Raw genomic sequence first — 27,545 nt, forward strand, 5'->3', positions numbered from 1 at the left:
TTTATCGGAAGTGCACGTTTGAAGGTGTCATTCTCTTTTAGTGTTTTATACCTTCCTTTATTTGACTTTATACAGTTGTCAATTTCCTTAGTCCAGTTTTTACTTTTGGGAAAGCTTTTCCTCCCTTCTGCAAAAAGAGAACATGCTGCAGCCGCCACTAGAGGGAGCTGTGGAGTTTACTGTATGCAATTAGTATACAACACAGCTCCCTCTCGTGGCGGCTGCAGGCAACTAGCATGTTATCTTTCTGCTAGTCCTGGGTACTTTAAGTCTTCAGAACCAGACACAGTGAAGACTTTGCTGTAAAATGTGTTTTTTTTTTTTTTTTTTTTTTTTTTGGGGTGGGGGATGGGGGTGTTAGCATTTTTACATTTTTATACAGTCTTTATTATTTTTTAAATCATATAGTGTTACTGTATGACAGATTTGTGGATGTTCTCATCTGTTGTTCTTTTTGATGTATTACACTTCTCCTATTCGGGTAATTGGGTCAGTGTGAGTGTTACAGTAATGATTGGTGTGTGTTGTCCTTGTGTTTTTGCAGGGTATTGTATATGAAGTTTGTTTCAATTATTTTTGTAATTTATTTTTAGTTTTTTTTATGGCTTGTCCCTAAACAACCTCCCTGCCTCCACTACACGTGTGGGCTCAGGAGCTCCTCGCTGTTTATTCAAGTGGCACCTGCCTTTAACATGGGCTTCATGGTATTACGGTATATAGTGCAAGCAACAAAATGATCGCAGGATCAAGTCTTCCAGGCGAATTAAGAAAATAAAAATATAGGTTTCAAGTAACATTTTCTAAAAACAATCAATTGAATCGCTTCCTTTTCTCATTACAGAAATGAATAAAATTAAGCATATTTTGTGTTGCCTCATCCACCAAAGTCCGATCTATTAAAATATAAAATTACCAATAAAAAAACATCTTAACTGCCAGAATCGATCTGTTTTGGTTGCCAATCAAAACATTGTAAGGACCCCAAACCGATACTAATGTAAATTGCTCGCCAAGCACAAGATAAGCCTTCACACAGCTCAACCGGTGGAAACATTAAAAAACGTACAGGTCTCAGAAAATGGCGACATAAACCAAATTTATTTTTAATACAAATGTCAAAATTTTTGATAAACACTAAAAAAAATATTTAAAAAAAAAAAAAACTACAAAAGTTTGGTGTCACTATATTCGTACCAGCTGAAGAATCAAAATATCAGGTCAATTTTACTGCACAATGAACGCTGTGAAAACAAAACCTGTAAAATTGCATTTTTTTCCCACCATTTCACAAGACTTGGATTTTTTTTCGCCCCGTTTTTCAGTTTATTTAGCTCAGTAAAAAGAATGGTGTCATTTGAAACTTTAACTTGTCCTTCAACAAACACGTCCTCATAGGCCTATCTAGACGTTAAAATAATAGTTATCGCTCTTGGAAGAACGGGAGGAAAGCGAATTTGCAAAAATGAAAATAGTTTGTAGCGAAAATGGGGTTTTAGGTCAAAAAAGACCATTGACCACTGTGTATGTTGAGAACATCTTTTCTCCAGGGTCCCTTCAACCTTTACCTGCTGGACAGGTGGTCGAAACCTATGCTGTAAATATACGTGTGAGTGTGTACAAATAAGTTTTTAGGGTCTTTCAACTATTTCATGTATAATTCATATTTTCATCTTTTCTTTTCCCTTTTTAATGTTGTCCTCTCCAGGAAAGCTCTGAAGATGCCTGGCACCCTGCAAGTTCTTCTCATGCCTGCACCAAGCGCTCTATAGGCCCTGGAGCTGCGCATCTACAGACAGGAGGTGGATATTTTGGCCTAAGCTTTACTTGTCCTAGTCTCAAAAACCCCATTAGCAAGAAACCGTGGGCTCGCAAATTAAAAAGCTGGGCATGCAGGTTGCGGCATTCCAACAGCTTATTCAAGAGGTCAAGAGTCCGCCAAGGTAGTGTTGCTTACAGTTAGGCCCGTACCATAGGAACATCCCTTTTGGTTATTTCCGTACGTATATATTTATTTTTAGTGAGTTAAATTTTTTTATTTTTTCATTTTTTTTTCATCCTCAGAATTGTTCCCTCACGTTTCTAGCACCTTCACTTTTTTTTGTGTTTGTCTAGCTGTGTCTGTACTGACACATTGTAAGAGCATCGGACTATCATCGCTTTATGTCTTTCATGTGAACCACTGGTATTTTGCCTGAGCATGGCAATATGTATTTTAGCTGGAGCCCGCACGTACTGTTGTATTCCTTTTTGCCCCACTCCTTCACTTCGGTAGTAGGATATCCGGCCTTCACACCTTGTGCATTTGGCAGAATCTTCTGAGCTTTATTGTTTTATTTTTTTCTTTTGTTTTTTCTTTTTTCTTTCCTGTTATAGCTGATGATGATGGTGCGAGACGAGAAGTATCAGATGCTACGCAAAGGGTAGTGGAAGCACTAGCTGAATGTGCCTTGTCTGAGGGAACCTCAACTGGAACCAGTGCCTTCAAACGTGGACGTTTTCAGGTGCGTGTCAAATTTAGAGATTTGTTTGGGTTGTTTAAATAAAAAATAAATAAAATGATATACATATGTAGGTATTATACATACATATTTATACTACATGGGGAAAAATACGTACGTACCCAGACAATGTTGTGTTTTCCATGAAAACTCATACTTTTATTAATCAAATGAGTTACCAAATGAATTGAAAATCTAGTCCAGACATTGACAAGGTTCGAAAAAGAGATTTTTTATTTGAAATAATTTTCTCCTTTAAACTTTGCTTTCGTCAAAGAATGCTCCCTTTGCAGCAATACCAGCATTGCAGAACTTTGGCATTCTAGCAGTTAATTTGCTGAGGTAATCTGGAGAAATTTCCCCCCATGCTTCCAGAATCCCCTCCCAAAAGTTGGTTTGGCTTGATGGGCACTTTTTGCTTGTACCATACGGCCAAGCTGCTCCCACAACAGCTCATTGGGGTTGAGATCTGGTAGCTGCACTGGCCGCTCCATTACAGATAGAATACCAGCTGCTGCTTCTTCCCTAAATAGTTCTTGCATAATTTGGAGATGTGCTTTGGGTCATTGTTCTGTTGTAGGATGAAATTGGCTCCAATTAAGCGCTGTCCACAGGGTATGGCACGGTGCTGCAGAAAATGGACTGATAGCCTTCCTTATTCAATATCCCTTTTACCTTGTACAAATCTCCCACTTTACCAGCACCAAAGCAACCCCAGGCCATCACATTACCTCCACCATGCTTGACAGATGGCGTCAGACACTCTTCCAGCATCTTTTCAGTTGTTCTGTGTCTCACAAAGGTTCTTCTGTGTGATCCAAACACCTAAATCTTGGATTTGTCTGTCCATAACACTTTTTTCCAATCTTCCTCTGTCCAATGTCTGTGTTCTTTTGCCCATATTAATCTTTTCCTTTTATTAGCCAGTCTCAGATATGGCTTTTTCTTTGCCACTCTGCCCCGAAGGCCAGCACCCCAGTCTCGCCTCTTTACTGTAGACGTTGATACTGGTGTTTTGAGTTTACTATTTAATGAAGCTGCCAGTTGATGACCTGTGAGGCGTCGATTTCTCAAACTACAGACTCTAATGTACTAGTCTTGTTGCTCAGTTGTGCAGCAGGGCCTCCCACTTCTCTTTCTACTCTGGTTAGAGCCTGTTTGTGCTCTCCTCTGAAGGGAGTAGTACACACCGTTGTAGGACATCTTCATGTAGCAATAGTAAGCACGGCACTCTTGGCTTCTTGGAGGTGCGCAAGTTAGGTATCCAACCCGTCAAATATAAGCAATAAATTACTTGGCACTCAGGAGATCTTTATGCATGATCAGAAGTGAACAATTCGTTTATTTAGTGCATCCAGTTCAAAAATTAAACGTTTTCGGTCTAATCAAAAGACCTTCATCAGAAACAGTTTTGGAGTACTGGAAGCCACGAAGAATGTGTGGGCCCACAGGGGTGCCAACAACAGGCGGAGTCCGGGAGAGAAAAGCGCCTTGAAGAGTCTGGAAATACGGAGGCTGAGCGCTGCAGAAGGGCGAGATACTTGCAGTGGCGGTAGCGCTGTATCCTCAAAGGGCACCGGCGCCGTGCAGAAGGAGTCTCCCGGGAGAACGTGACTCCTTCTGCACGGCGCCGGTGCCCTTTGAGGATACAGCGCTACCGCCACTGCGAGTATCTCGCCCTTCTGCAGCGCTCAACCTCCGTATTTCCAGACTCTTCAAGGCGCTTTTCTCTCCCGGACTCCGCCTGTTGTTGGCACCCCTGTGGGCCCACACATATTCTTCGTGGCTTCCAGTACTCCAAAACTGTTTCTGATGAATGTCTTTTGAGTAGGACATCTTCAGTTTCTTAACAATTTCATGGAATAGCCTTCTTTTCTAAGAACTAGAATAGACTGTCGAGTTTCACATGAAAGTTCTTTTTTTGTTTCTGGCCATTTTGAGAATTTTATGGAACCAACAAATGTAATGCTCCAGATTCTCAACTAGCTCAAAGGAAAGTCAGGTTTATAGGTTCTTTAATCAGCCAAACTGTTTTCAGCTGTGCTAACATACTTGCACAAGGGTTTTCAAGGGTATTCTAACCATCCATTAGCCTTACACAGTTAGCAAACACAAAGTACCATAAGAACACTGGAGTGATGGTTGTTGGAAATCTATACACCTATGAAGATATTGCATTACAATCCAGACATTTGCAGCTAGAGTAGTCATTTACCACATTAACAATGTATAAAGTGTATTTCTGAATCATTTAATGTTAGCTTCATTGGAAAAAACTGTGCTTTTCTTTAAAAAATAAGGAAATTTCTAAGTGACCCTAAACTTTTGAACGGTAGTGTATGTTTGGCTGCTTCCGGTCTTTTACCTTTGGGCTTTATCCTTTTCTTATCTGCAGGTGGTCACAGTTCCACAACAAGAGCAATCCATCACTGCCGAATCGCCCAGTATTCCTTCCACCTCCCTGCAATCCGAGAAAACCATCTCGGCAGAAGAGACAGGGTCTGCCGCTACTCGAGCCGAGGAAGCTCCACAGTCTGCCAGCACAGCTTGTGAGACAGACGCTTCTTCTCTCACCCCTGATCGGGAACTGGAAGAAACCTCCGCCACAGGCAGTAGCGCCCCTTCGGGTTTTTCACCTTGGATTAAAGATGTCAAAAAGCAAAGCAGCTTTACAAAGCAGCCTAGTAGTGACTCTGAAATGTCTGCAGCCCCTGGTAAAGACAAAGATTTCAGAGCTCGGGAGTCTGGACACAATTGTCTAGGAGAAAAAGCCTTCACCCAAAAGCAGAACTCCCTTCTTTACTCTCTGTCTTCTCCCATGAGCAGCGATGATGAATCAGAACTAGAGGATGAGGACTTAAAGGTGGAACTGCAGAAACTTCGGGAAAAGTAAGTGTATGCTGATGTTCTCCGCATTCACCTTTTAACATTTGTGCAAGATTACACATTTTTTTATGTAAAGACATGTAATGAACATATTTTTTTTCCCTGTTATTACAGGATATTAAATGCTTTGTAATTTTGTTGCATAGGCACATTCAGGAGGTGGTGAGCTTACAGGCCCAGCAGAACCGAGAGCTACAAGATGTATATGCCCGCTTGCGCTCTTTGAGGGAGACCAAAATGCAGTCCTCTGACACCTCTTCCCAACAAGTGTCCCCACGTCGGCCCAGGTCTCTGAAAAGTAAGCAGCGTAGCAGACCACAGTCTCTGAGCCACATGGATAACGGGATTGGACATTCAGGTAAAATGTAATTCATTGAAAGACTCTCTGAATGCTACCCCAAGTACTAAAGCTTTGTAATTTACCTTGGCACACACTAGTGAACATGGCTGCCCTGTATTCATATACTGCATCTATATATTTTAGGGTATGTGTCCACGGGCAGGACTACATCCAGATTAGCTGCGGATTGAACGCTGTGTAAAACCGCAGCGTTCAACACGCAGCGTTCAGATTTTACAGCATAGTGGAGGGGATTTTATGAAATCCCGTCTCCACTGTGCTTGCGAACACGCATCCAGCAGCCCTGCGATTCCAGACATGCGACCCGTCTTTTTAGAATGCAGCATGTCTGTTTACCTTGTGGCGACGCTCTGTCGCCACAGGGTAGATAACAGGGTCCTATGTATAGGGTGTGGAATCACCGCGCATAGAGAAGGGGGCGGCGCTCCGTCCAAAGCACCGTCAATCCGGACAGTGGACACATACCCTTAGGCATTTGATCTCAGTATAGCTGGGTAATGGGACACAGTTCATGATGTCTTCTCACCTATTGTATTTTTGCGTGTTTTTTTTTTTTTTTTTTTTTTTTTAAATTCAGATCAGCAATGCAGTGAGAGTAACTCTGACGCCTGCCAGCATTCGGTCTCTGAGAAGAAGAGCCTGTTCACTGATGATCTGCATAAACTGGTGGATGACTGGGCAAAGGAGAACGCAGGCAGCTTACATCAGAAACCCAGCCTGAATCAGATCAAACTGAACCAGAACCGCCCAGAGACAGACTGCTGGAATCGGGTTCATGAGGTGAGAGGACAAAAACTGTAAATTATGATTTTAAGGCTTTGCAGCAAGTAAATTAAAGCTGTACTATTATTTAAACATTGAAGAAACAAAATTAGAATTGCATTACTGCCTTGTAAAATAACCTAAAAAATCAAGGTACTTAATGCATGAATGGGCTCATGTGAATTGGCCAATCAGCCATCGACAAGGCATACCCCCTCTGTTGGGACCCTCTCCTGGGCTAAATGCCTACAATTATATAATCTCATCCTATCACAAAAAACTGGATAACTCTTAATACGTAATTCTCTATCAGTACAATAATTTATAAAATCACAAGGGTTACAAGGTAGCACATGATGAGATAACACGTACACTCTGGTATTCAGGTAGTTTCAATTCATTAAACAGTACATTCTTTAATATATAAATAATACTATGTTACTAAGTCACATATGTAAAAACTTCAGAGGGTATTCCCATAAAAAAAAATGTTTTTATAATAGAATTACACGGTGAGAGGGGAATGCATTTATAAATCGGCTTATGCAGAACAGAGGGAAATGTCCAATAGAGAAAGAAAGGTAAGTATATTTCTTTTCAATTCATATAGGTGAACTAATTACACTAAGAACTACAATTAGTTATGGTATATACTAAACCATTATTTAGCAATAAACAATGGAATGGTATCCCATAGGCACCTATGTCTAAACAATTCCCACCTGGACCTCTAAATAAATTCTTTCTCTGTGTTGTAAAAATCTGCCAGGCACTAGTCTTCTTATTGCCAAAGTAATATATCAAAAGTATATAAGAAACACATTTAAAAAGTGCAAACAGTGCATGTATAAATGCTTTAATAGTGCAGGGCAGCCTCCCCAACAAGACACACAGACAATTCAGACAAAGATATTCATTACCACTAGCTCAGTACTGGAGGACCACGTGCAGAGACCCCTTAAAGGGAACCTGCGTTTTTAACTAAAAGAGCCACCTTGTGCAGCAGTAATGCTGCATTCTGACAAGGTGGCTCTTTTAGTTCTGGGTGCTGTAACTGCCGAAATAATCAGTTTTGTAATTTGTCCTAAATACCTTTTCTTCAGTCAAGGAGGCAGGCATTTCCCCCCTGCTGCAGACGCCACACAGCCGTCACTCAAATCTTCTTTGCGCCGGGCGCCGTCTCCTCACCGCTGTTTTGAAATGAGCCAGCGCCTGCGCTCTTTTCTCCTGCCTTGGACAGGCGCAGTGAGCGCTGCCTGTCTGTCCTCATATGCAGTCCAGCTGACTGCGCCGGTGCGGACACCCTGCCTGTGAATCCCAGCCCCGCAGTGTCTTCTCATTTATTCATAATACAGGCAGGGCGTCTGCGTATGAGGACAGACGGGCAGCTCATATGGGCTTCCTGGCGTTTTTTTTTTTTTCAGGAAGGGCTTAACCGTGTCTTCGGCAATGTTGGTCTGGTGGATTCTTTACACATCCAGAAGTCCTTCCGTGTTAGACGTAAGCCTATTTTCACTCCACTTGATCGATCGGGGTTCCTTAGGTCCTAGACACTAGACGTCAGCAAAGCGTGTCTGTCAACTTTGCGGGTTCCTCCAGTCCGCATGCACCCTTGAAGCACCATAATTCCCAGACTTCCGCAGACGTGAGTCTGCAGGCTGCGGTGGCGCACTTGTAAGTACCGTTACACAAGGTCTGATCGGATGTTGTTCCCGCCCAGGGACTGCTTTGGGATGTCCCACGGTCTGTGTCCCCCAATGAGGCGAAGGAGAAATAGGGATTTTTGTGTACTCACCGTAAAATCCTTTTCTCCGAGCCATTCATTGGGGGACACAGCTCTCACCCTGTTATTGGCTTGTGTTTGTTTTATAATTTGACATACTATACTCACATATATAATATGTCGTGCTATATGCTCATATGTTATTGATATCCTACTGCTTTTGCACCGTACTGGTTAGGTGAGAGCCAGCAGGAGGGTGTATACTGCAGGGGAGGAGCTAACTTTCTTTGTATCACTTAGGCTGTGTTCACACGTTGCGGTTTTTTCGCGGTTTTTCCCGTTAAAAACGCTATAAAACCGCATACAATAAGCATCCCATCATTTAGAATGAATTCCGCATGTTTTGTGCACATGATGCGTTTTTTTCCGCATAAAAAACGCATACCGCACAAAATCCGGACATGCTCTATCTTTTTGCGGTTTTTTTTTTGCGGATTTCCCACTCCAAAATGCATTGGGAAGTGTCCGGAAAAAAACGCGGCAAAATCGCGGCAAAAACGCATGCGGTTTTCTTGCGGATTTCATGCAGAAAATGTCCGGAATTCTCAGGAATTTTCTGCATGAATTCCTGAACGTGTGCACATAGCCTAAGTGTCAGCCTCCTAGTGGCAGCAGCATACACCCATGGTCTGTGTCCCCCAATGAATGGCTCGGAGAAAAGGATTTTACTGTGAGTACACAAAAATCCTTATTTCCTGATCTCCCTCACCAATGATTTGCTGAGAACAAGAATCTGATATGGATCCGGATACTGCCTTGGATCTGGACTTGCCAGAGCTTCAGAAAAGGATGGATTCGCCTATTTATATAATCAACCAATCTCTGTAGATTGATGAGGGCTACGGTTCTACTCTAGATCACGCAGTGTCCCTCATAAGGAGACTAAACTCCCTCTCAGAGCATTTGTCATTCACCCGGACAGGGAGCGTCCGGATAAGCGATTCGTTTGGACAGAAGCCTCTGCAGGCGCAGTATCCTTTTTTAGGCCAATATGCTAACACGTGGGGTGTCCCCTCCACGTATACCCCCCCACGACGTGGGATGCCATGCCTGGTCTGATTCTTAGGGGCGACGGTTCCTTTTAAAGGGCACCGATCTCCCCACACCATCAATAGACGAGCACATGGAGTGTCGCCTCCATGTATACTCTTCTGCAGCCAGGCCTAACACCGGAACCAGCCCTGTACACCCGGTGACCTGAACTCTGTGGATGTACAGTGGCACCCTTTTTTGGCGTCCGAGCACCCCTCTCTGCATCTCCACTTTTTAGCAGATGATGTAAGAAGGTGGACGATCCCTCTCCACTTCCCTGTTAAGAGGGTGGTGGATCGAGGGTTCATCATTTTAACTCCGCACTGTCAAAAGAGAGCGGAGGTAGCAAGAGACTGCTTTTCCTGACCTTCTGGATGCAGCCGCGCATTCTGCCACTTGGCATAATAACTGGGTAGAATCTCCTGTGGTTTGTCTACCAGTATTCCTACCCGATGGGTCATCAGTTAAAATTACAACGGACTGTCCGATAGCAAATCTGGTTCATTCCATCTTGCAGCCTTGGGTTGAGTGCTCTACCCCTCCTTAGCCACTGCATGGGTTGCTAGAGCCAGAGACCTTAACTACTTTGATTCACATCAGTAACCTTTTCCTGAAGACAGTACAGCTGGTCAATCAAATTTCTTGAGCGGGAGACTAGCTGGTTCACGCCTCTCAGATTATTATTATTATTATTATTATTATTATTGCGCCATTTATTCCATGGCGCTGTACATGTGAGGAAGGGTATACATAATAAAAACAAGTACAATAATCTTTAAAAATACAAGTCATAACTGGTACAGGAGGAGTGAGGACCCTGCCCGCGAAGGCTCACAATCTGCAAGGGATGGGTGAGAATACAGTAGGTGAGGATAGAGCTGGTCATGCAGCGGTTTGGTCGATCGGTGGTTACTGTAGGTTGTAGGCTTGTCGGAAGAGGTGGGTCTTCAGGTTTTTTTTGAAGGTTTCGATGGTAGGCGAGAGTCTGATGTGTTGTGGTAGAGGGTTCCAGAGTAGGGGTGATACGCGAGAGAAATCTTGTATACGATTGTGGGAAGAGGAGATAAGAGGGGAGTAGAGAAGGAGATCTTGTGAGGATAGGCGGTTGTGTGTAGGTAAGTACCGGGAGACGAGGTCACAGATGTATGGAGGAGACAGGTTGTGGATGGCTTTGTACGTCATGGTTAGGGTTTTGTACTGGAGTCTCTGGGCAATGGGGAGCCAATGAAGGGATTGATAGAGGGGGGAGGCCGGGGAATAGCGGGGGGACAGGTGGATTAGTCGGGCAGCAGAGTTTAGAATAGATTGGAGGGGTGCGAGAGGGTTAGAGGGGAGGCCACAGAGCAGGAGGTTGCAGTAGTCAAGGCGAGAGATGATGAGGGCATGGACTAGGGTTTTTGCAGATGCTTGGTTGAGGAATGAACGGATTCGTGAAATATTTTTGAGTTGAAGTCGGCAGGAAGTGCAAAGGGCTTGGATATGTGGTTTGAAGGAGAGATCAGCGTCAAGGATTACCCCAAGGCAGCGAGCTTGTGGGACTGGGGAGAGTGGGCACCCGCTCGGGGGATCATGTGAGATGGGGGAAAGATGTTGAATTCTGTTTTGTCCATGTTAAGTTTCAGACATCTAGTGGAGAAGAAGGATGAAATAGTGGACAGACATTGAGGGATTCTGGTTAGTAGGGAAGTGATATCTGGTCCAGAGATGTAGATCTGTGTGTCATCAGCATAGAGATGATACTGAAAGCCATGATATTCTATGAGCTGTCCCAGGCCAAAGGTGTAAATGGAGAAGAGCAGGGGCCCAAGGACTGAACCTTGTGGGACTAGGGGGCGAGGTGAGGAGGTGGTGTGTGAGTGGGAGACGCTGAATGTCCGGTCTGTTAGGTGTGATGAAATCCAGGATAGGGCCAAGTCTGTGATGCCAAGGGATGAGAGGGTCTGTAATAATAGGGAATGGTCCACTGTGTCAAAGGCAGCCGACAGGTCGAGGAGGAGGACAGAATAGTGTTGCTTGCTCTTGGCGGTTAAGAGGTCATTGGTGACCTTAGTTAGGGCAGTTTCAGTGGAATGGTGTGACCGGAAGCCAGATTGTAAGCGGTCAAAGAGGGAGGAAGAAGAGAGATGGGAGGACAGTTCAAGGTAAACGTGTTGTTCCAGTAGTTTGAAGGCATAAGGGAGAAGTGATATAGGGCGATAGCTAGATACAGAGGATGGGTCAAGAGAGGGCTTTTTGAGGATAGGTGTGATTGAGGCATGTTTAAAGCTTGAGGGGAAAACACCAGTTGTTAGTGATAGGTTGAAGAGATGGGTTAGGGTTGGGATGAAGACTGTGACGAGGTTTTGGATGAGGTGGGATGGGAGCGTGTCAAGTGCACAGGTGGTGAGATGCGATCTTGAGAGTAGAGTGGAGAGTTGATTTTCTGTAATGGTGGAGAAGTTGGTTTTGGAGGTGGAGGGCTGGGAAGTCGGGAGGAAGGGCTCTTGGGGTTGTTGACCAAAACTGTCTCTGATGTTATCAATCTTCTACTTGAAAAATAATAATATAATAATCTTTATTTTTATATAGCGCTAACATATTCCGCAGCGCTTTACAGTTTGCACACATTATCAAAAAATGAGGCAAAGTCTTCAGCGGAGATAAGTGGGGAGGGAGGAGATGCTGGGGGACGGAGGAGAGAATGCAGATGCATCTAATTGCATCTAAATGCAGCTAGTTGCGCGGCGCTGTCAACAGCAAATGCCATTACACCCAGAAGGGCATTATAGCTCAGAGTATGGAAGCGTACTCTTCTTTCAAAAAGCCTCTGACATCACTCCCTAGGATCCCATGTTTCCTATAGACCCAACCAGCAGTGGAAGACTTGTCCAGGACAGTCTAGATCTAAGGGATCTTGGTTTCAAAAAGGGGGACCGAAAAGTAAGACCGATCCTGGACCTCAAACTTTTACTAAGCTGGACAAAGGTCCTCCTTCGGATGGAGTTCCTCCGCTCAGCCATTACTTCAACGGAAAAAGGGTGGAGTTTCTGGCATCCACCAACATTCAGGATGCTTACCTTCACATTCCTATTTTCCCCTCTTCAAAAATTCCTTCGCTTTTCCATTCGCAAACAGGATTTTCAAGTCACGATCTTGTCCTTCGGCCTTGCTACCGCACCCTGAGTGTTCGCAAGGGTCATGGTGGCTTTTTACCTTAAAGATGCCCCCCCCCCCCAGCATTTTTAACTGAATGAGCCACCCTGTGCTGCACTAATGCTGCATTCTGTCAAGGTGGCTTTTAGTTGGTGTCCCTGCCATCTCAGGGCCTCTGGGCGCCACCTCAATTTCCTTCCCGAACGTCCCGACGCCTGCGCTGTAAGTTCGAAGGGCAGCGCAAACTGCGTATGCCAGGAAAAAAAAAAAGGTAATGGGAGTCTTACCGTAGACTCCTTTTCATCCGGACAGACCTTACTATCAGGGAAGGTTGCCCCCTTTTTCTCTGCGATCTCTTCATCCTGACAAGTCTTCGGAGCTAGACGCTCTGTTCCTTCAGATTTGTTTTCCTTATTACCATCAAGGCAGGGTTGTTCTCAGGCCATCCCCGTCCCTTGTTACCATGGTGGTATTGTATTCTCAATGTTACAAGAGCATTGTTCTTCCCTCATTTCTTTCAGCACCAGTCCACAAAACGGGATGGGTTCTCCATATTCTGGACAAAGTGAGTGCTCTGAGTAGGTACGTATCGTGCACGGTGTCCTTCCGAAGGTTGGACTCCTTATTTGGGTTTCCTGACAGTCAGAGTAAGGCTTCCTAATGGTTACAGGAAGGGTTTAGCCATTTTATCGGCCATGTTAGCCTGGTGGATTCGTTACACCATCCAGGAGTCCTTCCGGGTTAGACGTCAACCTAACTCCACTCCACTCTGTCGATCAAGGTTTCTTGGGCTCTAGGTACCAGGCGTTGGTAAAGCACACCTGCAAGTTTGTGGGTTCGTCCAGTCCACATGCAGTCTTTAAGCACTATAATTCCCAGACTTCTGCAGATGTGAGTCTGGGCAGGCCGACTCTGCAGTCCGCGGTGGCGCTCTTGTAAGTAGCGGTTACACAGGGCTTGACCTGATGTTGTACCCACCATGGTCTGTGTCCCCCAATGAGGCGAAGGAGAAATAGGGATTTTTGTGTACTCACCGTAAAATCCTTTTCTCCGAGCCAATCATTGGGGGACACAGCTCCTACTGCTTTTGCACCGGACTGGTTAGTTGAGAGCCGGCAGGAACATGTATACTGCAGGGGAGGAGCTAACTTTTTTTTTTGTATCACTTAGTGTCAGCCTCCTATTGGCAGCAGCATACACCCACGGTCTGTGTCCCCCAATGAATGGCTCGTAGAAAAGGATTTTGCGGTGAGTACACAAAAATCCCTATTTTTCTTCGCGTCCCCCAGCTCGTTTCTTTCCTTCCCGGCTTCCAGCGTCTAGGGCAAGGGCAAAAGCTCTTTCCTGGGCCATAGATTCTTTGCGCCGCAATGGCGTCATTGTCCCGGCTCCGGAAAACGAAATTTTCGAGGGATTCTACTCCAACCTATTTGTTATCCCAAAAAAGGACAGAAAAGTGAGACCCATACTAGACCTTAAACTTCTAAACAGGTTTGTCAAGGTCCATCATTTCCACATGGAGTCTCGGCATTGTCATTACCTCAATAGAAAAAGGGGAGTTTCTAGCATCCATCGATATTAGAGCTTAATAATAATAATAATAATTTTATTTATATAGCGCCAACGTATTCCGCAGCGCTTTACAAATTATAGAGGGGACTTGTACAGACAATAGACATTACAGCATAACAAAAAACACAGCATAAGTTCAAAACAGATACCAAGAGGAATGGGGGCCCTGCTCGCAAGCTTACAAACTATGAGGAAAAGGAGAGACACGAGAGGTGGATGGTAACAATTGCTTTAGTTAGTCGGACCAGCCATAGTGTAAGGCTCAGGTGTTCATGTAAATCTGCATGAACCAGTTAACTGGGGGCTATTAACTGCATAAAGTGTATGAGAACATGATGCGAGGAACCCAATTGTTTTTTTGTTTTTTTTTTGTTTGTTTTTAAATGGGCCACACAGGGATAGTTAGGTTAATGCGTTGAGGCGGTAGGCCAATCTGAACAAATGAGTTTTTAGGGCACACTTAAAACTGTGAGGATTGGGGATTAATTGTATTAACCTAGGTAGTGCATTCCAAAGAATCGGCGCAGCACGTGTAGATGCTTACCTACACATCAGATTTTCCCCCACCCCCTCCAAACATTCCTGCGTTTCCCCATTCGCGAACAGCATTTTCAATTTACGGCCTTGCCCTTCGGCCTCGCTACCGCTGCTAGGGTGTTCACAAAGGTCATGGCGGCCGTCATGTCCATTTTGCACTCTCGGGGCGTGGTTGCCCTGCCCTACCTGGACGACCTCCTAGTCAAGGGTCCGTGCTGCCATGACTGCGCGGTGTCCTTTCGTCTCACTTGCGATACTCTTTCTCGTCTGGGATGGCTGATAAACTTAGCCAAGTCTTCCCCTGTTCCAGCCCAGCAGATATCCTTTTTAGGCATGACCCTGGACGCCTCGGGGGTTGGTAATTCTCCCTCGAGGCAAGGTCCTAGCCCTTTAGCAAGGAGCCCATGCACTTTCTCAGTCATCCCTTCTTTCCATCCACTTTGCGATGAGGGTACTGGGGAAAATGGTGGCAGCAATGGAAGTGGTTACTTTCGCACAGATGCACGGTAATCTCAGCAGTGCACAAACCAGGCGTGGAAAACTGGGCAACAGACTTCCTCAGCCATCAGGGTCTCGCCTCGGGGGAGTGGGAACTTTATCCGGACGTTTTCCAACAGATCTGTCTTCGTTGGGTGACCCCGGATGAGGATCTGATGGCATCCAGACTGAGTCTCCAGTTTCATAGCTAAAGTCTCCAGATTCATAGCTCTCTATCATGATCCAAAAGCCATAGGAGTGGGATGCTCTGGTCTTCCGTGGCGCCAGTTCCATCTTCCGTACATATTTCTCCTGCTGACGCTTCTTGCGAGAGTCATCAGGAAGATCAAGGCGGAAAGGGTTCCAGTGAACCTGTTCGCTCTGGATTGGCCACGCCGGGCGTTGTTCGCGGAGTTTGTTTGCCTCGTCACAGACGTACCCTGGCGACTGCCAGATTGTCCAGATCTGCTCTCCCAGGGGCCTATTTAACACCAGAACTCGGCGGCACTGTGTTTAACGGCTTGGCCGTTGTATCCTGGATTCTGACCCAGGCTGGGTTTTCACAACAGGTCGCGTCCACAATGATAAGTGCTCGTAAGCCTCCATCGGTATGCATTTATCACTGTACCTCGATGACCTTTTTTGCTTGGTGTAAGGCTCGTCGATGTCTTCCCCTCGTCTTCTCTATTCCAACCATTTTAGAGTTCCTACAGACCGGTCTGGACTCAGGCCTATCACTCAGCTTGCTCAAGGGCCAGATATCCGCCTTATCTGTCTTATTCCAACTTATAAGTCCAAATAGAAGAAAAAATGAATGGCACTGAGATTTAATTGTACTGAGTTACTTACTGTTATGGAGGGATACACTCTGAATCATTGGCACATTGTGGGAGTGGAGTCACTTGGTGGAGGGTGCTTGCCAGGAATAAACATGTAGATAAATCCAAATGAAGACGAAAGCAGCAACACTTCTGTTATGTGACGAAGAAACCTTAGTCCTTTATTTCCAATATGTGTTCATGGACAAGGTAATCAGAGCAGGGACAGTGCAAGTAAAAAGATGACCGCCGTTTCGCGTTAAACACGCTTCCACGGGTTCCACATAACGGAAGTGTTGCTGCTTTCTCTAGTCACCTTCCACGACCGTATAGGAGGATGTCTCCATTCCCTAATGGGGGACAGGAAGCACAAAGAGGTTAAAAGGTCCCTCCTACCTCCAGATCGTCAGTGTCTTTCCTGTCCCCCATGGGGCATGGAGAAGTTTTTCTATGCTGCATGGCCGGTGATCGTAGCATACCTGCGCTTTAGCCGGGCAGTGGTGGTCGTGGGCTCTGCCTTCCTCCGCATGTTGCGCTGCTCCCGTCTCCTCTGGACTCGGGACCTGTCCTGGCCAACTCGCGCCTCATCGAGGTAAAGCGGGCCAGTGATCCCCGGCGGTGTCCTCCTGAGCTCACCGCCATGTTCTTCATCCTCCTGCGGCTCGGCGTCCCGGAAGGGACGTCGGCGGTCGCGCGTGCGTCACTTCCGGTTTCTGCGTTCCACCCTGTGGAACGCACACACTTCTTGGTGTGGCCTTGTTCCGGCCTCCAGGGCCTGCGGACACCGCAGACAGCGCGCTGCCCATGTGGAGGCCTGCTTAGGACCCGAGGATGAGGAGGGGACTATGTTTTCACCTGCGCTGGGGGCTTTGTTTATGGCTATATAAACCAGCCTGAAGACACTTCCATGTAAGACTGATCCCTTCAGTATGGATGGTGCTTCCTGCCCTACATCTGTAGAGCCCAGCGCTGCCCCAGCTCCTGTAAGTAGGTTGCTGGGTGGGTCCGTGCCCAGGGTAATAGGGGCCTATTTTAACTCCCGACTCCACTCTCCCTTTATTTTAGGGACACAAGTCTGCCCAGAGAAACCCGGCCAAGAAAACAGCAAAATGTGCGATCTGCAGTGTGAAGAATTACCCCTTCCTCCCACGTCACCAATCCGTGACGTCACTACACAGGCCCAGCTCTCCGGCGCCCCCTTTGTCTCTCAGGTCAGTAAAGGAACTGCACCTAGAGCAAATGGCCGCCGGGGAGACTGCCCTGTTACCCACACTGGGTATTCTAAGATTCGCAATCAGAGTAAAAGGATCAGCCCAAAATTAATTTATGATTTAATTGCCTTAAGGGCGCACTAGATAATTACAAGAAATATACAATCACAATACATCAAGAGTTACAGTCAGAGTACAATATAACAACAATAATACAAGGCTTAAAGGTATAAAGCTGGAGGTCGATTTACCAGGTTGAAGGTCGCTTGTGGAAGCCGGGGGCGCGCAGCATTCCGCAGGTCCAAAAAACTTAGTTGCCGGGCAGCCCCCAGAAAGCATGTGCTTGCGCCCCTCTGGCTGGCATACCCTGTTCCTTAAGATATCAGCATGATCTTCTTCTGTGGAGTGAGACCTCCCAGTGACCTCAGCTTCTTCTTAAACCTGGCTGAGCCCCCCTGCCTGCAGCTGGGTGGGCTTAGCAATCTCCACCCCCTCTGCCTCCCTGCAAGATTTATTCCAATATCTAATAAATGGGATAACTTCCCTCAGGATGAGCGGATCAGCACACGGGCAGTACCAGCGCCTGTGGTTTGTTCTGCCGGTCGTACTGGGATCAAACCTGGACCCATTCGGTCCCTGTGGGAGGCTGATCCCTATATCTCGGGTTTCAGACCTCCCACCGCCACGGGAGTCGCACTGTTAGATGCACAATTTCTTTAGGGCAAGGAGAATATTTTTTTATGAGCCTGTACCTCGGACGATGCGTCCATAATTCACAATTCCATGTTGGCGACGGTTCGACTGGGCTGCCATAATAGATGTGTATCCAGTGGCCACTTGGCATGCGTGTTTTAATTAAGCCCCCAAGCATTTCCAAGCCCCCTGCTGGCGTGGTTTCCTCATTGAGCTTTGAAATACCGTCTACAGTTTACACTGAGCTCAGCCCGTTAGCCTACTAATAGGAACTTTATTCATTAGAAAAGGTGGGGGCCAGGAGCGCTCCTCTCTGCAGACCTGACCAGGAGACAAAATGGAGTCACGCCAATCTGTGTTAGTATGCCCGTCCAAAGATGGCGGCTGTTCCCTCATCACACCTCCCTGCTTTAGATGGCGCTAGGGGGCATCACATTCCTGTGTTCCCCCATGCGCCCTTCCACGCCTTCTCTTTGCTGGGACAACCCATCAGCATTACCATGATCGCTGCCTCTCTCTCCCTGAGCCTGTCTCCGCCTCCTCCTCTCTGAGGCTGACTCTGTTGCTCCTCTCTCTCTCTCTGAGGCTGTCTCGGCCTCCTCCTCTCTCTCTCTGAGGCTGTCTCTGCCTCCTCCCCTGTCTCTCTCTGAGGCTGTCTCGGCCTCCTCCTCTCTCTCGCTGAGGCTGTCTCCGCCCCCTCCTCTCTCTCTCCGAGGCTGTCTCTGCCCCCTCCTCCTTCTCTCTCTGAGGCTGTCTCTGCCTCCTCCCCTCTCTTTCTGAGGCGATCTCCGCCTCCTCCTCCGTCTCTCTCTGAGGCTGTCTCTGCCCCCTCCTCCTTCTCTCTCTGAGTCCGTCTCTGCCTCCTCCCCTCTCTTCCTGAGGCGGTCTCCGCCTCCTCCTCTGTCTCTCTCTGAGGCTGTCTCCGCCCCCTCCTCTCTCTCTCTGAGGCTGTCTCTGCCCCCTCACCTCTCTCTCTGAGGCTATCTCAGCCCCCTCCTCTCTCTCTCTGAGGCTGTCTCTGCCCCTTCCTCCTCTGTCTCTCTCTGAGGCTGTCTCTGCCCCCTCCTCTCTCTCCCTGAGGCTGTCTCTGCCCCCTCCTCCTCCGTCTCTCTCTGAGGCTGTCTCGGCTCCCTCCTCTCTCTCCCTGAGGCTGTCTCTGCCCCCTCCTCCTTCTCTCTCTGAGGCTGCCTCTGTCGGTCCCTGGGCCACGCCTCCGGTGAGCCCTGCTGGACCAAAACCCGGTACAGCCGTCCCTGGTCCCAGACCACCCGCTCGCGGTCTGACTCCCCAGGAGGCTGTGCCGCCTGCTCCTTGAGAGCTTTCAGGCTAGCGTCGGCTTCCAACGCTGCCTGAAATCCCTGACTCGATGTGGCGAGAATGGACGACACCGCCACATCCGCTGTCAGCTCCCCGGGATCTGTCTCCTGGCCGCTGTCTGACTCGGCAGCCACTTGGTCAGAGAGGGGGAAGCCGTCGGACCTCTGCAAGGCTCCTTGGGCTCCGGCGCTCCCACTCCGGGTGACAGCGGCCACGACCGCTGTGCCCACGGGTAGCACCTGACCAAGTCGCCGGATCAGGCAGACTTCCCTGCCCTCCTGACATCCCGGATGTGTGGAACTCCTGCCCTGGGGTCTTACCTGGTGGCTCCTCTCCCGGGACGCCTCCTCCCCCCATGGCCTGTTCCTCTTCCTGCAGGGGCCCTAGACTCAGCAGGCTGGATTCACTTAGGGGCCCTACACTGCCCGTAGCAGCCCCTCCCTCCACCTCTGAGCTCTCCCCTCCAGTCTCCTCACCTGTCCTCACTGTGAGCCCCGTGTGTGTGGTGTCAGTGCATGGAGTACCCTCAGGTTTCACTCCCTCCCCCACTGTTGGAGGCACATTCAACACATCAACATTCACAGTAGAGTCATGACATTCTTGGGGAGCCGAACTTGGGGGTTCAGTGGCCACATACTGAGACACTAGTCGCCCCAAATTGGTCCCCAGTAACACATTAGCAGGAATATTTGGCGTTACTCCCACCTCCCGCACTCCCCTCCCGGCGCCCCAGTCCAAAAACACCTTTGCAACAGGCAGCGCCGGTTCCACGCCTCCAATTCCGGACACGGAAAGGGTTCTCCCCGGCACCAAGTCTTGAGGGGACACCACCTCAGGACGTACCAGGGTTCGTTCAGCGCCTGTGTCCCGCAGTCCCATGACCGCTGATCGGCCGATAGTGACGGGTTGGTAATTGTCCAGGGACCTCCCACCACCCCCTCCCACACATAATACAGTGGACGGTTCCGGGGACAGGGATGGGGGCTTAAGACGCTGGGGACATGCAGTCTTGAAGTGTCCCAGCTGGTTGCAGTGATGACAACGTCTGGGTTCTGCGCCTGACCTGGAGAGGGCAGCAGGGGGGTACACCCCTTGCACTCTGGGGGCTGGGGAAACAGGGGCAGGATTGGGCTTACCCCCTCTCCAGGTGCTGCTGGCAGGCTTCTTCGGCTCAGGTGCCCTGTTATTGGCATACTCGTCTGCCAGGGCGGCTGTAGCAGAAGCCCCCTTCGGTTTCCGGTCACGGAGGAACTGCTGGAGGTCCTCTGGGCAGTTCCACAAGAACTGCTCCGTGACGAACAGTTCCTGGACCTCCTGGTGGGTGGTGAGCGCTAGACCCGAGGTCCAGTGCTCTGCAGCTCTCAGCAACGCCCGCATGTGGTCGGTCCAGGTGTCCTTTGGGCCCCGCTGCAGGCTCCGGAACTTCTTGCGGTAAGACTCTGGGGTGAGGTTGTAGTGCTGGATCAGGTCCCGCTTGATGCTGCTGTAGTCCTGCTCCGCCCCGGCAGGTAAGTCCCCCAAAACTTCCAGGGACTTACCCCTCAAACGGGGGTCAGATATCTTGCCCACTGATCCGGGGCCAGATGGTGTTGAAGGCAGGTCCTTTCAAAGGCCAGCAAGAAGGAATCCAGGTCTCCATACTTCTCAAGCAGAGGGAAGTCCTCGGCCCGGACTTTGGAAGCTCTGGACTCTGGTGGTGCTGGGGCGTCCAGCGGGAGCCCGCGTTGAGCCATCTCCAGTCGGTGCTGGCGCTCCGCTGCTCTCTCTGCCGCTGCCCGCTCCGCTGCCTCACGGCGTTCTGCCCGCTCTCGCTCCTCTGCTTTCTCTGCAGCTGCCATGAGTCTCATATAGGCGTCTTCATTACCTGCCTCGAGATGTGCCACTGCCGCTGCAACAAGGGCCTCTGATGTGGACAGGCTGGTGCGGGTAGGTGGTGGGTAGTCCCTTGCCGGACTAAGCACGGGTGGCTGGCTCCTTGGGGAGTCCTGGCTGAACTCCCCCTTGCCTGGAACAGTACCGTCCACCACCACCTCCTCATAGGCCATAGCACTGGCCTGCGCCCTCACTGCACTCCTGGTGCCTTACGCCATCTTTGGAACCTCTGGTTACTGACACAGCTGTAACCCTGACCTTGCACACAACTTATTATATCTACACTCTGACCGTCTAGTGCTGGGCTGACCTTAAGACCCCAGCAGTGAAAGTTACCGCTGGTAGTCTTTAGTGTCTGGGAGTAGGGGTCCCACGCACACTATTACTCTGATCCCACATACGCTGCCACCACTGTGAAGGGTTACCCCTTTCCTCCCACGTCACCAATCCGTGACGTCACTACACAGGCCCAGCTCTCCGGCGCCCCCTTTGTCTCTCAGGTCAGTAAAGGAACTGCACCTAGAGCAAATGGCCGCCGGGGAGACTGCCCTGTTACCCACACTGGGTATTCTAAGATTCGCAATCAGAGTAAAAGGATCAGCCCAAAATTAATTTATGATTTAATTGCCTTAAGGGCGCACTAGATAATTACAAGAAATATACAATCACAATACATCAAGAGTTACAGTCAGAGTACAATATAACAACAATAATACAAGGCTTAAAGGTATAAAGCTGGAGGTCGATTTACCAGGTTGAAGGTCGCTTGTGGAAGCCGGGGGCGCGCAGCATTCCGCAGGTCCAAAAAACTTAGTTGCCGGGCAGCCCCCAGAAAGCATGTGCTTGCGCCCCTCTGGCTGGCATACCCTGTTCCTTAAGATATCAGCATGATCTTCTTCTGTGGAGTGAGACCTCCCAGTGACCTCAGCTTCTTCTTAAACCTGGCTGAGCCCCCCTGCCTGCAGCTGGGTGGGCTTAGCAATCTCCACCCCCTCTGCCTCCCTGCAAGATTTATTCCAATATCTAATAAATGGGATAACTTCCCTCAGGATGAGCGGATCAGCACACGGGCAGTACCAGCGCCTGTGGTTTGTTCTGCCGGTCGTACTGGGATCAAACCTGGACCCATTCGGTCCCTGTGGGAGGCTGATCCCTATATCTCGGGTTTCAGACCTCCCACCGCCACGGGAGTCGCACTGTTAGATGCACAATTTCTTTAGGGCAAGGAGAATATTTTTTTATGAGCCTGTACCTCGGACGATGCGTCCATAATTCACAATTCCATGTTGGCGACGGTTCGACTGGGCTGCCATAATAGATGTGTATCCAGTGGCCACTTGGCATGCGTGTTTTAATTAAGCCCCCAAGCATTTCCAAGCCCCCTGCTGGCGTGGTTTCCTCATTGAGCTTTGAAATACCGTCTACAGTTTACACTGAGCTCAGCCCGTTAGCCTACTAATAGGAACTTTATTCATTAGAAAAGGTGGGGGCCAGGAGCGCTCCTCTCTGCAGACCTGACCAGGAGACAAAATGGAGTCACGCCAATCTGTGTTAGTATGCCTGTCCAAAGATGGCGGCTGTTCCCTCATCACATTCAGTACAAAGCTTCCCTCCTTATGGGAGAAAAAACTGTCAGGCCTGCACGGACAAAATCGTTAGCCCGAGCAGCCTTGCCTGCTAGAAGAAATCCGTACCCTTGTCAGGAGTGAAGTACAATCCTCTTTAGCCGCCTTCAATCCTCCTATGCCTCCTCCTCCGCAAAATCCTTCTCCTTCCAAAAAAAGGAAGATTCAAACTGAGGATTCTGACTCCGATTCTAGCCGTTCCTATTCTTCCTCCTCGGAAAAATGGGGTGAAACTTCTAGTTATAAAGTTTCCGAAGCAAGAAAGTATCTTTTTTCATCGGATTATATAGATGATCTAGTGATGGCAGTGCGCAGCACTATGGGGCTAAAGGAGGAACCTATATCTCAAACTATTCAAGATGAAATGTTTGGAGCATTGAAGTCAGAAAAGCGAATGGGGTTCCCAGTACACCAAAACATCATAGACATGATATCTCAGGAGTGGGAATACCCCGAAAAGCGGCTAGTCACACCATCAGAAATGAGACACAGGTTTCCCTTAGAAGCAGGTTCCCCCTCCTGGGATATACCAAGGATGGACATAAAGGTGGCAAGAGTGGCTAAGAATACTTCACTCCCATTTGAAGACTCCTCCCAGCTAAGGGATCCATTAGAAAGAAAAATGGAGAGTCTATTAAAAAAATCCTGGGAAACGTCCGCCTCTGGGTTAAAATCTAACATTGCGGCTACCTGTGTCGCTAGAGCCCTTTCTCGCTGGATAGATGAACTTGAGAAGCATATTTCTCAGGGCACATCAAGGGGAGAACTTCTGGATTCTCTACCAATGCTTCAAAAGGCTTCGGTCTTTCTCTGACGCCTCCATGGAGTCTATTAGGATTGCGGCTAGGTCCCTAGTCCAGTCAAATTCTGCACGAAGAGCACTCTGGCTTAAGATGTGGAGTGTTGACGTAACCTCCAAAATGAAGTTGTGCTCAATACCCTTTAAAGGTGACTACCTATTTGGCCCCTCTCTAGATGAGATTCTAGAAAAGGCCACAGATGGGCCCTTCCAGAGCAAAAGCCTTTTTTCTATCAGGAAGCGTTTTTTTCGTGCCCCCCCAGTCAAGTACCCCTCAAACAAGAGGTAAAGGTAAAACGGGGAGATGGAGCTATGCCAAAGGGAGAGGAAAAAATATCCTCATTCCCTAGCAGCAACAGCAGCAGGACAAATGACTCCATCCCGGTCGGGGGGGGGGGGCTCGCAAAATTCGTCCATCACTGGCGGGCCATCTCCGAATCCCAGTGGGTCCTCAACATAATACAAGAGGGCCTTCTGATAGTTCTTATTCCCCCCCCCCTTGAAGTCTGCGGATTACCTCCCGTCGTCTCAGAGAGATTTTTCAATGATGATGACGACAGGTCTGAGGGACCTGCTAAAATCAAATGCAATATCTGATACCCCCAGAAGAATTGGGTGTAGGACATTATTCCCGATTATTCCTGGTAAAAAAAACAACGGGAGAACCAAGAGTCATAATAAACCTGAAAGAGCTGAATTGGCATATTGTATACCACAGATTCAAGATGGAATCCGTGAAGTCTGCCGTTCCCCTAATAGGTCCAGGGTTCTTTATGGTAACAATAGACCTAAAAGACACTTACTTTCATGTGCCCATTCACCCCCGTCACAGAAAATTTCTCAGGTTTGCGATTCAGTTCAATCAACGGGTGACTCACTTTCAGTTCAACGTGCTCCCTTTTGGAATCTCTTCAGCTCCAAGAGTTTTCTCAAGGATAATGGCATAGACAGTGACTCAAATCCGCAGACAGGGAATCTGTATCATCCCTTACCTGGACGATCTGCTTCTAATAGCCCCTTCAGCTCAGACTCTCACATATCCTGTTGCGAGAACCCTGGACATTCTCAAGACATTAGGGTGGCTCCCGAATTTAAAAAAAATCTCAATTACAGCCTTCCAGAACAAGAAGGTTCCTGGGAGTTCTACTGGACTCGGTGAGACAGAAGTCTTTTCTCCCGGAAGACCATCTTCGGGCCCTAACAAAAAAGGTGATAGACTTCAAAGAAAGCAGATCTCCGACCATACGGGAAAGTATGTTGGTCCTGGGCTCCATGACGGCATGTATCCAGTCAGTGTCATGGGCTCAGACCCATTCCAGAATCCTCCAGGCCCATATTCTTGCAAACTGGGATGGAAATCCAGGTTCCCTAAACAGAAGAGTGTTTACCCCAGGTCAAGTGAAGGCATCGCTTGCATGGTGGTTGAACCCCAGGAATATTCGCAGGGGGGTAAGCTGGTCACAATCTCCTCTTGTGACAATCACAACAGATGCCAGCAAGCGGGGTTTGGGAGCAGTAATCCTGCATACTCCGTTTCAGGGCCTCTGGAATCAGACAATAAGTACCAGATCCTCCAATTTCTGGGAACTGAAAGCAGTGGAGGAAACCCTCAAAGCAGCAAGCAGCTTAATTTCAGGAAAACATGTCCAGATTTACTCGGACAACACAACTACGCTCGCCCATCTCAAACATCAGGGAAGCTTAAAATTCAATAGCTTGGCGGGCATCTCAAGTCGAATTTTTTGCTGGGCAGAAAAAAACCTTCTCTCCCTCACAGCAGTCCATCTGAAGGGGTCATCAAACCTCCAGGCGGATTTCCTGAGTCGTCAGGACATTCAACCTGGGGAGTGGAGCCTGAACAGAAGAACTTTCAAGATGCTGGTGGACAAATGGGGCCTTCCGGAGATAGATCTCTTTGCCTCAGGTCAGAATGCCCAAGTAAAGATCTTTTTTTTTCCCTAAATCCCAGGGACAATCCCAGAGGGGTAGATGCCATGGTTCAGACGTGGAACTTTCGACTGGCATACGCTTTCCCACCAGTTCCTCTGTTGGCGAAAGTCCTGCGGAAGATACGAGAGGAACAGGTACCTACCATACCCATCCAGTGCTGAATTGGTTGGTATTCCTCCTATGCTGTCGTGGAAGGTGACTAGAGAAAATAGAATTAGTTCTTACCGGTAGTTCGGTTTCTGGGAACCTTCCACGACAGCACTAATTCCCTCCCTTCCTTTGGATTTACCCTGGGTTTATTAAGGTAGCTAGTGCTATGGTATCCGTTATAAATAAGTCACTGGTGATCTGAAGGTAGAAGGGGCCTTTTAACCTCTTTGTGCTTCCTGTCCCCCGTTAGGGAATGGAGACATCCTCCTATGCTGTCGTGGAAGGTTCCTGGAAACCGAATTACCGGTAAGAACTAATTCTATTTTCTTCATTTGGACTTATTCCAACGTATGATTGCGACAAAACCTCAGGCTCATTCAGAGGGTTACACATGTGTTTCCTCCGTATCGCATGCCTTTAGACCCTTGGGACCGTAACTTGGTCCTGGGAGCCTTACAGGAAGCTCCTTTTGAACCGCTTCAGGACATTTCGCTCACCTTTCTATCCTGAAAAAGTGGTCTTTCTCGTTGCAGTCACATCAATCAGGTGGGTTTCAGAGCTGGCTGCTCTGTTCTATCGGGCGCCATTCCTTATTTTCCACCAGGACAAGGTTATCCTTAGGCCATCCCCATCCTTTTTGCCCAAGGTTGTCTCATCCTTCCACCCTAACAAGGACATTGTTCTTCCTTCATTTTGTCTGACTCCAGTCCACCGGGTGGAAAGGGCTCTCCATACTCTGGATGTAGTCAGAGCTCTGAGAAGGTACGTCTCAAGGACGGCGTCCTTCCGAAGGTCGGATTCTTTGTTCGTGCTTCCTGAGGGTCAGAGGTAGGGTCTAGCCACTTCAAATTCCACGATAGCTAGGAGGATTCGTTCCACCTTTCAGAGTCCTACCACATCAGAGGTAAGCCTGTCCCAGCAGGGTTCAGGGCACACTCCACTCGGTCAGTGGGTGCTTCCTGGGCCATGCGGCATCAGGCGTCGGCAGAACAGGTCTGTATAGCCGCGACCTGGTCCAGCTTACATACTTTCTAGAAGCACTATAATGTTTATACTCAAGCTTCAGCTGATACAGGGCTGGGCAGAAGAATTCAGCAGGCTGCGGTGGCGCACATCTAGGCAGTTGTTACGTGAAACCTGATGTTTTCTGTTGTTTTTCCCACCCAGGAACTGCTTTGGGACGTCCCATGGTCCTGTGTCCCCCAATTAGGCGAAGGAGAAACAGGGATTTTTGTGTACTCACCGTAAAATCCTTTTCTCCGAGCCACTCATTGGGGGACACAGCACCCACTCTGTTAGCCTATTGGCTGATGTTTTGATATTCACCTATCCCCGTTCCACCGCCACACTAAACACGTCATCGCAAACCCCATTGGTATGCATATTGGGATACGTGGAAGAAATAATAACGGACTACTCGACCAAAATAGTAATTGCACGATTGTTATTTATTGCAAGAAAGCTGATGGCAAAATTTTGGATAAGCGAGGAACCTCTGACTAGAAGAGACTTTATTACACAAACGGATCATACACTTTTCTGGAAAAAAAAGCATTTACACCAAGAGAAACAAGTTGGATCTTTTCCACAAGTTATGGCAACCGTGGATTAACTGGAACTAGTGCGGCGGGAATGATGTGATGCTATAAGAGGTGTTCAGGGGTTGTGATAGTATGCTATTCGATTGTGTACAACGTGAGGAATTTTGTTTGTTTACATTATGGTCTCTAAGGGCGTGGGGGGGGGGATACTTTACACTAAAAACTGTTACCTGAGTAAAATGTACTGTCAAGAGTAAGGCTATGTGCACACGTTGCGATTTTTACCGCGGAACCGCAGCGATTTTGATGCTGCGGGTCCGCAGCAGTTTCAATTGCGTTGACAGTAAACCTATGGGAAACCGCAAACCGCTGTGCACATGCTGCGGGAAAAACCGCGCAGAAACGCAGCGGTTTACAATCCGCAGCATGTTACTACTTTTGTGCAGAATCGCAGCGATTCTGCACACATAGAAATGCATTGATCCGCTTACTTCCTGCATGGGGCTATGCCCACCATGCGGGAAGTAAG

General features: G+C 48.1%; 1 protein-coding gene across 2 annotated transcripts in view; it reads left to right on the forward strand.

Moving 5' to 3' along the window:
- Positions 1–27,545, forward strand: part of WNK3 (WNK lysine deficient protein kinase 3) — a 132,391-nt gene that overhangs the window by 96,950 nt on the left and 7,896 nt on the right. Inside the window, exons 19-23 of one of the 2 annotated variants that reach the window (XM_069748200.1) lie at positions 1,706–1,940; positions 2,374–2,501; positions 4,894–5,387; positions 5,531–5,742; positions 6,323–6,525. In XM_069748200.1, coding sequence (XP_069604301.1) covers positions 1,706–1,940; positions 2,374–2,501; positions 4,894–5,387; positions 5,531–5,742; positions 6,323–6,525 — 1,272 coding nt within the window. The remainder of the gene's footprint in view (positions 1–1,705; positions 1,941–2,373; positions 2,502–4,893; positions 5,388–5,530; positions 5,743–6,322; positions 6,526–27,545) is intronic. The other variant, XM_069748201.1, reaches the window with a different exon arrangement.

This window comes from Ranitomeya imitator, chromosome 2 (assembly GCF_032444005.1).
Source record: "Ranitomeya imitator isolate aRanImi1 chromosome 2, aRanImi1.pri, whole genome shotgun sequence".
Taxonomy (NCBI): Eukaryota; Metazoa; Chordata; class Amphibia; order Anura; family Dendrobatidae; genus Ranitomeya; species Ranitomeya imitator.